At 38.7% G+C, this 14,587-nt stretch overlaps 1 protein-coding gene across 6 annotated transcripts in view; it reads right to left on the bottom strand.

Moving 5' to 3' along the window:
• The window catches only part of IL23R (interleukin 23 receptor), a 195,734-nt gene that overhangs the window by 57,741 nt on the left and 123,406 nt on the right, over positions 1-14,587 (bottom strand). For all 6 annotated transcript variants that reach the window (XM_064372486.1, XM_064372482.1, XM_064372487.1 and 3 more), the window contains one exon: positions 12,612-12,735. In XM_064372486.1, coding sequence (XP_064228556.1) covers positions 12,612-12,735 — 124 coding nt within the window. The remainder of the gene's footprint in view (positions 1-12,611; positions 12,736-14,587) is intronic.

Below are 14,587 nucleotides of genomic sequence, written 5' to 3'. Positions count from 1 at the left end.
TACTGAGACCACAAGTCAAAATGGAAATGTATTTTCAAACTAACGGTAACCATAGTCACTAGGTAATTTAATTCTGCTTTTAAAGTCTACCCCACATTAGCACCTAGACCACAAAGCACTGTTTTAATTGAAGAATCCTATAATAATGACTAATTACACCTTAGGGTTATTTTTATAAAGAACTGTGACATTATGACATAATGACAAATATATATTTGGTCTCTGTCTGGTTCCCGGCACACTGCTCCTAAAACCCTTGGAATCTCCAAAGTGCTAATGAGATGACTGAAGGCTGGGGGCTCCTGAATAGGCTCAGGGTAGGGGCTGGTTGCCAGGAGAACCAACAATGTGACAAGAAGATTGAAACTTTCAGTCCCCCAACCCCCTTGCCCTTTCACCCACGCCCATCTCTGGGAAGAGAGAAGGGCCACATGTTGAGTAGATCACCAATGGCCAATGATATGATAAATCATACTTATGTAATGAAGCCTCCATAAGAACCCAAAAGGACGGGGTTTAGGGAGCTTCCAGATATCTGAACACATGAGGAGACCTGTAGGGTGGTGTGCCACGTGCCTTGCCCATGCATCTCTTGCATCTGGCTGTTCATCTGTAGCCTTGAAATATCCTTTACAATAAACGGATAAATATAAGTAAAGGGTTTTCCTGAGGCGTGGATTGTGGAAACCTCGATTTTTAGTGAGTTGGTCAAAACTACAGGTTGTGACCTGGGGCTTGTGATTGGCATCTAAGCTAGGGTTGAGTCTTGTGGGACTAAGCCTTTAGCCTGTGGGATCTGATGCTACCTCCAGGTAGACAGTGTCAGAACTGAATTAAATTAGAGGACATCTAGCTGATGTCTGCAGGAGAACTGATTGGCGTGTGGGGAAAATCTTCCCACATCTGGTGTCAGAAGTGTTGTTGAAAGTAGAAAGGAGAAAAATACTTTGTTTTTTTCCTGTATCGTTTACAGAACTGTATATTGCAAAGTTTTTGAATATCTCATTTCTGTTTCTCTATTTTTCATGGATTAATACATGACCGATGATTTGTTGAAGGGAGTTAGTATAATTCATCTTTTTCTGATGTTCCCTGAGCACCCAGATGTAACTGTAGTTAATAGATTTTCAATAAACACTGCAGATTTATGTTGATAATAGTAAATAGTGTCTTTCACTTATTTAATCACTCATTCAATAAGTATTTATTTAACACTGACTATATTCCAAGTACATTTTTACATTTTGAGGCTACAATGTACAAAATAAATAAAGTTCCAACTGTCATGGAGCACACATTCTGGTGGAAACAAATACATACAGAATATGTTCTATGCATGGTGAGAAATGTTCGGAAGAAAAATAAAGCAGAGTAAAAATGTTAGGCAGTTCTGGGAGTAGGGGTGGATTTTTGTTTTTTGTTTTTTAGAGAGACGAGGGAAGTCTTATCTGAGAAGGTGACATTAGGGCAATAAAGAAACAAGCCCTATGGCTCTCTGGGGGAAGGGCATTCTAGGTAACCTGCAAAGGCCCTGAGGTAGGACCTTCCTTAGCCTATTCAAAGAGCAGCAAAGAGCTCAGTGAGGTTTTACTAGGAAAGGGATTAAAGATGAAATCAGAGAGTTTTGGAAGAGGGGAATGTTCAGAAGACTTGTAAGGTCACATAGAGTCCTTGAGGGACTCTGGCTTTGATCTCTGAGTGAGCAGAAGGGTGACTTGGCCTGAGGTGCATGTGAAAAGGATTATTCTGAAAACTTATGAGTAAGGAATTCTGGAGGAAGTGAGTGGAACAGTTAGAAAGTTCTAATCCAAGTGAGAGATGATGTGGCTTGGATTGCAGTGAAGGTAGTGAGGTCATTTTTAAAGATAGAGCCAGAAGGTTTTGCTGATCAATTAGATGAAGGGCATAAAAGAGAGGAATCCAAGAGGATCTACATGATTTTGACCTGAATAATGCAAAGGATAGAGTTGGCATTTACTGAAATGGGAAATGCAAGTCTGGGGAGAGGAAACTGGGTGTTTGGTTTTAAAAATGTTAACTTCTAGATACCTTGAATGACAGGTCAGAAACATGGCAGCTGTATTCAGTGGAGATATTTAGACAGAGATAGACATTGGGGAGTTTTACACCATAAATTTGAAGGATATCCTTTAGTTAATGATGGTAGATAGAGACAATAAGAGGTCCTAGATGTGAAAGTCACACATACCAGGATGAAATCACCTTTGCCAGACCCAGACAAAATAGGAGAGCAAAGAAGAGGAGGCCCATGCTTGCATGTCTGAGATAAGAACTGTTTTCCAAGGACTTTCTAAAAACCTTTCATTCATCCCCTGCTTTGATAAGGTTTATCACTAGACATTCTTTAGGACTGTAGTAATCCAGATAAGATGTTCTTGAAAGACCACTTGCCCAGTAACGCATCTCCACTAATGAATTGACAATCACTCTGGCTTTCAGCCTCTGGAACCAATGAACTCTGTTCCTAAGCAGCTCATGTATATCTCTTTTTGATAATAAAAGCTTCCCTTTACCCTTTCCCTCACCAAAGGCACTGGTGGCTTGCCATGTCATGCATTTTGTATTATAATGCTTGTTTATATTCTCAAGTAAACCCAACATATTTGGATATAATGTCACTATGAATTTACTGGAAATGAAGCAGAATCAGCAAAGGAGACTGAGACAAAGTTTCCAGGAACGTGGGAGGAGAAGCAAAAGGGAGTCCTGACCTGGAAGGTAAAAGAAAAAAAGTGAAGAGCTACATTAAATGCTCAGATAGTAGATGTTTCTGTTGAGTAAGATAAAGACTGAGAATAACCATTAAATCTGGCAATGGGGAAATCATCAGTAACTTTGACAGGAGCTGTTTCAGTGGAGTGATGGGGATATAAAACGCGACTAAATTAGATAAAAGACAGAAGAAGGAAAATAGAGACAGACAGTACAGACAACTCTTTTGATTTTTTTCACAAAAAGTAACAGAGAAGTTGGGTGGTAGAGGATGGGGACCAAGGGAGGGTCATATTTTTCAAAAGGACAGAGGCTACAGTGTCCTTGAAAGCTGATGGGAATGATCCGGTAAAGACAGAGACAGTGACATTGCAGAAGGAAGAGAGGAAAGTTTTGGAGCAATGTCCTCCAGTAGGCAGGCGGGGTAAGATCTAGTACGTAAGTGGAGAGTTGACCTTAGGTCAATGGTAATTCATCCATAGTAATAGCAGGAAAGATGAAGTATATGGGTACAGATCTCAATGCATTAGTCAGTGAGGGAGGATGTGGTATTTCTCACTGCTGTTTTCTCAGGAAAGTAGGAAGCAGGTCATCAATAGAGAGTGAGGAAAGGAAGATACTGAAGAGGAGAGATGAGAGAAAAATGAAGTAATGACCTGGCTTAGCAAGGTAGTGAATTGGCTAGTGAAATACAGTAGGATTACTGTGTGGCTTTCTGGGCACTGTTGAGGTTAGTGGTCATGAATATAAAGCAGTATCAGTCAGCAAGGTTGTGTTTGTCTCCAGTCACAGTTAGCTCTCTGGGCTCATGATCAGTGAGGAAATGGATTCTAAAATATAAACTGCCTTTTGAGTCCTAAAGGAATTACTGAAACCTAACATAGCCTTAAAAATAGTATTTGAAATCACACCTAAGAACTCTTTCTGGTTATTAAAAATATGCATGTGGGGAAGAAGATGTGGCAAAAACAAACAGGCCTTATGAATTGGCAGAGCAGGCTGCTGAATTTAAGGGCTCTAAAATGATACTGCATCTAAAAACATTTGCCTTATTGGTCTTCCATGGTGCCTGAAAATCCCAACATTGGTGTTATTCTAAAATGTTTATCAACTTGTCATGCACAGAGATGGTGTCTTTTTTTTTTTTTTAATATCTAGAGTTTAACACAATCCCAGGAAGCCATGAAATGCTAAATAAATATTTGCTAAAATGACTTGAACGGAAAAGAATGCAGGGTCATCATTCATGCATTTTTATTCAACAAGTATTTATGGAGTAGAATGCACTGAGCCAGACATTACCAGTGTTTCCAAGATAAAGAAAAAATATATTTACATGAAACTGCTGAAGATAGTGGGACTGCAGTAAGTAGATGCTTATTAGCACAGATTTTTGTTCTTTTGGTTTTTTTCTATCATTACCCTTTGAAACAGCAAAATAAAGGAGGTAAAAGAAGGTATGTGAACAGCCACGAGGCGCTGTCTGGTGAGTCCATCACAAAGGAGCTGGGAAGAAAGAAAGCTCTTGAAGCAAAACAGACAAAATTCTACTTTACAACTTCACCCCAACACGAGGAGGCCCCTGACAGCACCTATGCTGCCATAGAGGAAACACTGCCTTTCTGCAACTGGGGAAACGAGTAGGTGGCCTCAGGTAGAAAGCTTCTCTGTACATGTGATTTTACTGGAAAACAACCACATGAGTTAGAAGTGAAACCTTGCACATGCTGATCTCTATCTAGTTGTCAACGTGGAAAATACCCTAATAACTGAAGATTTAAAAGAGCTCCTTCAAACCTCATACTACCTCAACCACATTCATTATAAGTCAGCTTTCTCCTGGAGGAAAAGATCCTTTTGGTAGTTAGAGAAATTGACTTGCTGTTTTCTTTTCTTTTTTCTTTTTTGTTTTTTGAGACAGGGTCTGGCTAAGTTGCCCAGGGTGGAGTACAGTGGCTCACTGCAACCTCTGCCTCCTGGACTCAAGCCATCCTCCCAAGGAGCTGGGACTCCGGGCACCCGCCACCATGCCCGGCTAATTTTTGTATTTTTTGTAGAAATTTTTGTATTTTTTACCATGTTGCCCAGGCTGGTCTTGAACTCCTGAGTTCAAGCAATCCACCTGCCTCAGCCTCCCAAAGTGCTGGGATTACAGGCCTGAACCACTGTGCCCAGCCCTCTTCTCTAATTTTTTTCAACTCATTAGTTTGTTTGTAATTAATCATTAGATAAATGGGTGTTTGTTTCCTTTTCTGACCTGTCTATATTTATATAAGCTAGCCCTTTGACTTAACTAGAGGAGAACATTCATTTTTATGCTAAAATTTATACCTTTCATATCCTCTTTAAAATGTAATAAAATCCCATTAATCTGGCCTCCATCAATTCAGAACGTGGTTAGGTTTTTGGCTATAATTTATTATTGGATTTTAGGAAAGATGATGGGAAAAATAATTTTTAAAATATATATGACCTTATATTATTATTTAACTAGACAGTAAAAGAGAGATGCAGGAAATGTCTATTTCTGGTTATCCACTAGAATAATTACTCAACAAATATTTAATGAGTATTTACTATGTGTCAGGCCCCATTCTAGGCTTAATCAATATAGCAATGAACAAATCAAAAAAAATCCTTGCCCACACTAAGCTTACATTCTAGTTTGAATAAATAAATGTACTTTTGACATATAAAAAATAAAAAAGCCTTGGCAATACCATTCAGGACATAGGCATGGGCAAAGACTTCATGACTAAAACACCAAAAGCAATGGCAACAGAAGCCAAAATTGACAAATGGGACCTAATTAAACTAAAGAGCTTCTGCACAGCAAAAGAAACTGTCATCAGGGCCGGGCATGGTGGCTCATGCCTATAATCCAACCACTTTGGAGGCCAAGGCGGGCAGATCACCTGAGGTCGGGGGTTCAAGACCAGCCTGACCAACATGGTGAAACCCCATCTTAAAAAAATAAATAGAATAAAAAATAAAAATAAAAATAAAAAAATAACAAAAAATAAAAGAAACTATCATCAGACTGAACAGGCAACCTACAGAATGGGAGAAAATTTTTGCAATCTCTCCATCTGACAAAGGGCTAATATCCAGAATTTACGAAGAACTTAAACAAATTTACAAGAAGAAAACAAACAACACTATCGAAAACTGGGTGAAGGATATAAACAGACACTACTCAAAAGAAGACATTTATGTGGCCAACAAACATATGAAAAAAAGCTCATCATCACTGGTCGTTAGAGAAATGCAAATCAAAACCACAAAGAGATACCATCTCATGCAAGTTAGTTAGAATGGCAATCATTAAAAAGTCAGGGAACAACAGATGCTGGAGAGGATGTTGAGAAATAGGAACACTTTCACACTGTTGGTGGGAGTGTAAATTAGTTCAACCATTGTGGAAGACAGTGTGGTGATTCCTCAAGGATATACAACTAGAAATACCATTTGACCTGGCAATCTCATTACTGGGTATATACTCAAAGGATTATAAATCATTCTACTATAAAGACACATGCACAGGTATGTTTATTATAGCACTGTTTACAATAGTAAAGACTTTGAATCAACCCAAATGCCCATCAATAATAGACTGGATAAAGAAAATGTGGTACATATACACCATGGGATACTATGCAGCCATAAAAAAGGATGAGTTCATGTCCTTTGAAGGGACATGGATGAAGCTGGGAACCATCATTCTTAGCAAACTAACACAAGAACAAAAAACCAAACACTGCATGTTCTCACTCATAAGTGGGAGTTGAACAATGAGAACACATGGACACAGGGAGGGGAATATCACACACCAGGGCCTGTAGGGGGTGGGGTACTAGGGGAGGGATAGCATTAGGAGAAATACCTAATGTAGATGATGGGTTTAAGGGTGTAGCAAACCACCACAGCATGTGTATACCTATGTAACAAACCTGTATGTTCTATACATGTATCTTAGAACTTAAAGTATAATAAAAATAACAAAAGAAGTCTTTCTTATTAGACCACAAGCAATATCTCTTTCTAGATTTTTCCAAAATTATTGTATTACTTAAAAATATATAAATAAAATTATTTATAATATTCTATAAATATTATCCTATTATAATATCCTATAATATTATATTTTATTATAAATAAATAAAATTATTTATAATATCCTATAAATATATATCCTATAAACATCCTATATCCTATAAAAATTACATATATATAATTTTATTTTATATATAATTTATAACATAAATTATAAATTAATAAATTAATTTATGTTATAAATTATGTTATATTATAAATCATAATATATTATAAATCATAATATGTTATAAATTATGATATATAATATAAATAATCCTATTTATTATAAATAAATTAATAAAATTATTTATAATATCCTACAAATAAATAACTTATCCTATAAATTATTTACAATATCCTATAAGTCCTAGCCATTTTTATGACTTTACATTAATATTTTCCTTAACCAAATCAGTCAGATTTCCCTTGGGCCATAATATTCGAATATCCTTTGCTATAGCCTGAATATTAATGTCCCCCTCAAAATTCATATGTTGAACTTAAACCCCAATGTAATAGTATTAAAAGGTGGGGCCTTTAGAAAATGATTGAGTCAGGAGGGCTCTACCCTCATGAATAAATTTAGTGCCCCTGTAAAAGAGGTTGAAGGGAGCTTCCTGACCCCTTCTACTATGTGATAACATATAAAAGTCACCATCTATGAGGAACAGACCCTCACCAGACACCAAATCTGTTGACACTTGATCTGGGACTTCCCAGCCTCCAGAACTGTGAGCAATACATTTCTGCTGTTTACAAATGACCCAGTCTAAAGTATTTTGTTATAGCAGCTTGAATGGACTGACACCATTTTGTGTTGTACTTAATTCTAAGCATTTTCTATATGCAAGTCATTTCTTATAATTTGCTTTTTTAAATAAGCTTTGTGGTATTAATTATCCTCATTTCACGGGAGACTGAGGCTCAGTGGGGCCAAATAACTTTTCTAAGATTACACAGCTAGTGACTATGGCAGATACTGTTGGATGACAGTACTAACTCCATTTACAATGCCCTTCTGCCAGGTTGCCATCGAGGCAGAGTAGACACGTGACACTGTTGTGGCCAACTCAGTGTAGGTGGAAGTCCACAGGAGGACTCCTTTGCTCTTTAGCACTTTCCCTGCCTGGAACTTGGAGGAGAAGCCTGAAGATATAGCATCTGAAGATTAAGGTCAACACACTAAAGATTGCTGGAGAGAAAATTGAAAAGAGCCTAGATTCTTGGGGTGCTACGAATTATCATGCCACCTGTGTACTACATATAATTGTGACCTGATAGAAACAAGGCCCTGTCTATTTAAGTGACTGCACTTAAGTTTTGTTTTGTTTTGTTTTGTTTTTGAGATGGAGTCTCGCTCTGTTGCCCAGGCTGGAGTGCAATGGCATGACCTCTACTCACTGCATCCTTCACCTCCCAGGTTCAATCAACTCTCCTGCCTCAGCCTCCCGAGTAGCTGGGATTACAGGCGTGTGCCACCATGCCCAGCTAATATTTGTATTTTTAGTAGAGATGGTGTTTCACCATATTGGCTGGGCTTATCTTGAACTCTTGACCTCAGGTAATCCACCTGCCTTGGCCTCCCAAAGTGCTGGGATTACAAGCATGAGCCACTGCGCCTGACCTGCACTTGAGTTTTTTGATATTTGCATCATAAAAGACACCTGACTGATAAGTTTCAGAACTGGAAATTAAATCTAAAACTCTAAATCCCTTGCTCTTCACAATGAATATTTCTGAAAGCATTCTCTTTAGTAAACTCATTCTTAATATTTTCAGAGTGATTTTTTGAGTACTGAGAGCAATCTTAGTAATTATAACTATTAAAAGTATTCCTTACTTTATAAAGTGGATATGTTCCTCAAAAGTCATGCGTAAATAATTTAAACATACATAATTTCAAATGCATTAAAGGATTTTAAAAGAAATATATAATATATAGTCATAAAATATTCAGAAAATATTTTTATGATACTAAATAGGAAATTAGGTGAGGATTAGCTAGTTTAAAATCATATCCAGTGAATATTTTTTCAAATTATGGTTCATCTGTCCGGAACTTACAATGCAGTTTTACTATCAGGAACCTCAGAAGGCAGGTAAGTCAGGCTTAAAAGAATTATCCCACACCTGCTAGGATGGCAATAGCCAACATATAAACAAAGGTTGGCAAGGATGTGAAGATACTGGAACCCTTATGCACTGTCAGTGGGAATGTAAAATGATGTGGCTGCTTTGGAAAACTTTATGGCAGTTGCACAAAAGATTAAACGTAGAGTTAGCATGAGACCCAGGAATTCTATTCCTAAATATATGCCCAAGAGAAATAAAAACATGTCTACACAAAACTTGTACACAAATATTAATAGAAGCATAATTCATAATAGCTGAAAAGTGCAAACAAATCAAAATGTTTATCGACCAAGGAATAAATAAATAAAACGTGTTCCACATAATGGAATATTATTTGCCTTAAAAAGGAATAAAGTACTGACACATGTTGCACCATAGATAACCTTGAAAACATTATACTAAATGAAAGAAGCCAGCCACAAAAGACCACATATTATATGATTCCTTTTATATGAAGTGTCCAGAGTAGGCAAATCCACAGAGATAAAAAGCAGATAGTGATTGTCAAGGACTGGGAGGATTGAGGGGAAATAGGAAGTGATTCCTAATGGATGTGATTTTTTTTTGTCATGATGAAAATGTTCAATCTTAATTGTAGTGATAGGTGCTAAAACTCAAGGAATGATATACTTTAAATAAGGTGAATTGCATGGTAGGTGAATTATACTTAATAAAGTGTTATATTAAAAACAAAGGAAAGAATGAATTAACCCAACAACCAAGATCAGGAGTTCAGGAGATCCTTCCAGGTTCTGGGAGATAGTGAAGATCCTCAAGTCACTAGGCTCTGTCAATCTGGCACTGCCTGGTTTTTTCTATGAGCTTGAAGTGCAAAGTTTGCTCCCATATGGCCCTCACCTTCACATTCCTAAAGTTGACTTAGCAATGAGACTCTAGTTGTCTTGCTCTTGTAGCCTATTTTCTATTTTACCCTATAGGCAAGGGGTAGAGATTTAGTCTCTAATGGTGCAGCCAGTGAGACCCCCGGTAGAATCCTTTCTCCTTTACTTCTTAGTCAAATGACTTTGGAGAGGTAATGTGAGTTCCCCAAGCCATCTATAAAACAGGAACAATAACAATAGTTCCCTCACAAGGATAAGTTCAGAGTTGAAGACATCATGCACATGAAATATACAGTACAGTGCTTAGCACATTGCTTATCATCCATCAACTCTATCCATCCCTGATATCAGAGTTTTCATCATCTCCTTAGTACTGGAATATTCCTCTGCTTAACTCCTGCTCAGAATGAAAGGTGTATGCTTCGTACCCATGGCATGCAGCTGGTAACTACAGGCCTGGCAATGTATTCATGAAATCTGTCTAGTTTCTACATGGACTTTCTTGAATGAAGAGGTGTTTCTTTTTATGTTTCACTTAATCAAAATTATTCTGAGTATCCAACAGGTGGAGAAAGAGAGCAAGATTAGGTTATTCTCTTCCATAGAGACCAGGCTTGGTGGCTGGGAGAATTGCTTGAACCCAGGAGGTGGAGTGGTTTCAACATATGAGTTTTAGGAGGATAAAAGCATTTGAATCATCCACTGCCTCACATTGGTTGTATAGGGTATTAAATGAGGCAGCATTTATAAAGCTCTTGGCCCAGTGCTTGGCAAACAGTAAGGGTCTAATAAATGCTTTAAAAAATTGTGAAATTTTTAAGAATTACTGACAGAAAAAATAAGTGTACTTCAAAAACACTACAGAAGGCATTTTATTTTATTTTATTTTATTTATTATTTTTGAGATGGAGTTTCACTCTTGTTGCCCGGGCTGGAATGCAATGGCGTGACCTTGGCTCATCGCAAACTCCACCTCCCGGGTTCAAGCAATTTGCCTGCCTCTTTCCCCAGTAGCTGGGATTACAGGCACACATCACCATGCCCAGCTAATTTTTGTGTTTTTAGTGGAGATGGGATTTCGCCATGTTGGCCAGGCTGATCTTGAACTCCTGATCTCAGGTGATCCACTCACCTAGGCCTCCCAAAGTGCTGGGATTACAGGCATGAGCCACTGTGCCCCGCTGGCATTTTATTTTATTATTTTATTTTTAGTATTTTTTTTTTGAGATGGAGTCTTGCTCTGTCGCCCAGGTTGGAGTGCAGTAGCGGGATCTTAGCTCACTGCAACCTCCTCTTCCTGGGTTCAAGCAATTCTCTCTGCCTCAGCCTCACTAGTTGCTGGGCTTACAGGTGTCCACCACCACACCCAGCTGATTTTTGTATTTTTAGTAGAGATGAGGTTTCACCATGTTGGCCAGACTGATCTTAAACTCTTGATTTGAGGTTATCCGCCAGCCTTAGCCTCCCAAAATGCTGGTATTACAGGTTCGAACCACTGCCCTTGGCCTAGAATTTTATTTTATTTTATTTTATTATTATTATTGTTATTTTTTGAGACAGAGTCTCGCTCTGTCACCAGGAGCCAGGCTGGAGTGCAGTGGCACAACGCCTCCCAGGTTCAAGCAATTCTTCTGCCTCAGCCTCCGGAGTAGCTGGGACTACAGGCACATGCCACCACACCCAGCTAATTTTTGTATTTTTTTTTTTTAGTAGAGATGGGGTTTCACTATGTTGGCCAGGATGGTCTCGATCTCTTGACCTCGTGATCCGCCCACCTCGGCCTCCCAAAGTGCTGCGATTACAGGCGTGAGCCACTATGCCAGGCTGAATTTTATATTTTAATAAACTAAACAAAACAAGAAACATGGATAAAGTGAGCAACTTGTCCTAGTTTGCCCACAACTTTCCAGTTTTTTAAAACTGAAAATCCTTTGTCCTGCAAAGCCACTTAGCATGAGGCAAACAGGAAAGATGATCAGCCTATATCGACACCAAATTTAAGATTTGAGGGTCATTATGAACAATTAATAGCTTCCATGAATTTAATGGTAACCTGGTATGATTATACACACTTTAAAAGCCAAATTCCACATAATGAATTAGAACAAATCTGTGCTTTCGGTTTTATTTTTAGGCTCATTTAAAGATTAAAACTAATAGCAATTCAGAGAAATTACGTTGTTGAAACCCTAGAAGAAGAATAGAGTGGGGATTTAAGCAACAATTTTTTTTTTTAATGTTATTTTATTTTATTGAGATGGAGTCTTGTTCTATAACCCAGGCTGGAGTGCAGTGGTGCAATCTCGGCTCACTGCAACTTCCACCTCTCAGATTCAAGAGATTCTCCTGCCTCAGCCTCCCAAGTAGCTGGGATTACAGGTGCCTGCCACCATGCCCAACTATTTTTTGTATTTTTAGTAGAGACAGGGTTTTACCACGTAGGCAATCCTGGTCTCAAACTCCTGACCTCAGGTGATCTGCCTACCTTTATCTCTCAAAGTGCTGGGATTACAGGTGTGAGTCACTGTGCCCGGCCTAAGCAATGGTTTAAAACTAGGCCCCTGATACAAGTTACCTACTAATGAATAAAAAGGACAGAAAGATTGTAGAACACTTTGCCTTCCAGAGTGAAAATATTAATGGCCCGAAAAGGGCATGGTAGTTTCACCGATCATAAGTAGGAAATTAGGGATAACTCAGGGTATATATCTAATGTTTGAGGCTGATTTCTTGGATCTCTGCTGGAGGCAGAGCACTGGCTGAACTGGGGTGGAACTGTTTATATGAAGCCGTGAAGAAGGGACCTACCTCTTCACATGCACCACGTATTTTGTGTCTATGTAGGTGAGCTTCCCAGCATTCCAGGTGCAAGTCATGTTGCCTGAATATTCATAAATGACACAGGTTACCTCATCAGGAACATCTGGCGGATCTGCAACAAAACATATCACTTAGGAGCTGCCATAAGAAATATGAAGTTCTCTATAAAGTAGTTGACTGAGAAACGGACAGTTTTATTTTAGAAATCAGGCCAGTCAGCACTCAGCACCTCCCTGCTCCTCCTTCCATCCCTACTGCCTTACCTTGCAACCCACTTTACCATCAGATATCCACTCCTCTTCTTGTTATACTTGACTATATTATCCTAAATTTAGTCTCCCCCTAGCTACCACTGCATCTTTCTCTTTGTCTTAACAGCTAGACACTTCTAAAGAGTCTATTATTCTTCATTTCCCATATACTTTTGAACCCAAAACAATCAGGATTCAGCTTCCATAATTTCACCAAAACCATTGTTGCTAAGATCATTAATGACTTTCTCTTCAACAGACCCCGTCTCTTGTCATTTGTCATTGAGTTTGATCTCTGTAGCGTTTGATATTTTGCTCACTCCCTCCTTGAAAGCTTTCTGTTTTAAAGCTGGGCGTGGTGGCTCACATCTGTAGTCCCAGCTACTTGGGAGGCTGAGGTTGGAGGATCCCTGGAGCCTAGGAGTTTGAGGCTACAATGAGCTATGATCATGACAGTGCACTCCAGCCTGGGTGACACAGTGAGACCTTGTCTCAAAAAGAAGAAAAGAAAAGAAACCTGCAAATGGGTTCTTTGTAATTTTCTTCTACTACTCTGGCAGACTATCTTCCTCTCTAGGATGTTCTTCGCTACTCATTTTAAAAGTTTGGTGTTCATACATGCAATAAAATATTATTCAGCCTTAAAAAGGAAGGGAACTTGAATACATGCTAGAATGTGGATGAAACTTGAAGACATTATATTAAGCGAAACCAGACCTGAAAGGACAAATACTGCATGATTCCCCTTACACAAGGTATCTGGAATAGTCAAACTCGTAGAAAATAGAATGGCAGTTGCTGGGGCTTGGAGGAGAAGGAAATGGATATTTGTTTAACAGATACAGAGTTTCAGTTTGCAATAAGAGGGTTCTGGAGAGAAATGGTGGTGATGGTTGTACAACAGTGTAAAATGTACTTAGTGCCACTGAACTGTATACTTAACCATGGTAAAAATGGTACATTTTATGTTATGTATTTTACCACCACCACAGCAAGATTTTTTAAAAGTTTGGTATTCACGCAATTCTGTTTCAAGGCTCTTTTCCCCTCACCCCACTCAACTCATCCCACCCCCATTTCTGCCCAGCTCTTTCTCCAGGTGGCCATGTCATGGGGAACATTTTTATTTTTTGTTGGCTAGCATCTTTCCCTCTTGAGAACTGACATCCCCCCCACCCCGGTCCCTCACCCCAATCTTACCCCCGCCCCAACGCCAAGGCCTGTCAATCAAGCGGCTCACCACAGAAGTGTGCCTTTGAGGTAGGCTGACTAATTGGAGAATTTCCCTTGGGAATGAGCACACGATTCAAGATGAACCAGTCAGAATTCTCCAAGGGACTTTTTCTGAAACCATTGTAAAAAAAGCACACTCTTTCCCCCCGAGACTGCTGTCTCGAGTAGCATGTGAGCTGTAAGTTGCTGGTAACCATCTTGCTGTCATTGTAAAACAAGCTTCTTCACAGTCTTTAGTCTATTTAAGAATGAAGCCAACCCAGGGGAGAACAATACCTAACAGACAGGAAAATATGAGAGAATTCTGATGACATTGAGTTTTGGGGGCCTTTAAAGCCTATGAAACCCCAACAACTATAGAATGACACCTAGAATTTTCAGTTATATCATTCAATTGTGAATAAGATGAAGATTTTTTAAAGTATAAAAATATTGAGTGTTTACTAAATATTCACTTTTCAGGTGTGGCTCTCTTAGTTC

The sequence above is a fragment of the Aotus nancymaae genome, unplaced genomic scaffold, assembly GCF_030222135.1.
Source record: "Aotus nancymaae isolate 86718 unplaced genomic scaffold, 86718_ANA_hifiasm-v0.15.2.pri h1tg000007l, whole genome shotgun sequence".
In the NCBI taxonomy this organism is placed as follows: domain Eukaryota; kingdom Metazoa; phylum Chordata; class Mammalia; order Primates; family Aotidae; genus Aotus; species Aotus nancymaae.
Note: the sequence above shows the minus strand (reverse complement) of the source record. Positions and strands in the feature narration are given on the sequence as shown.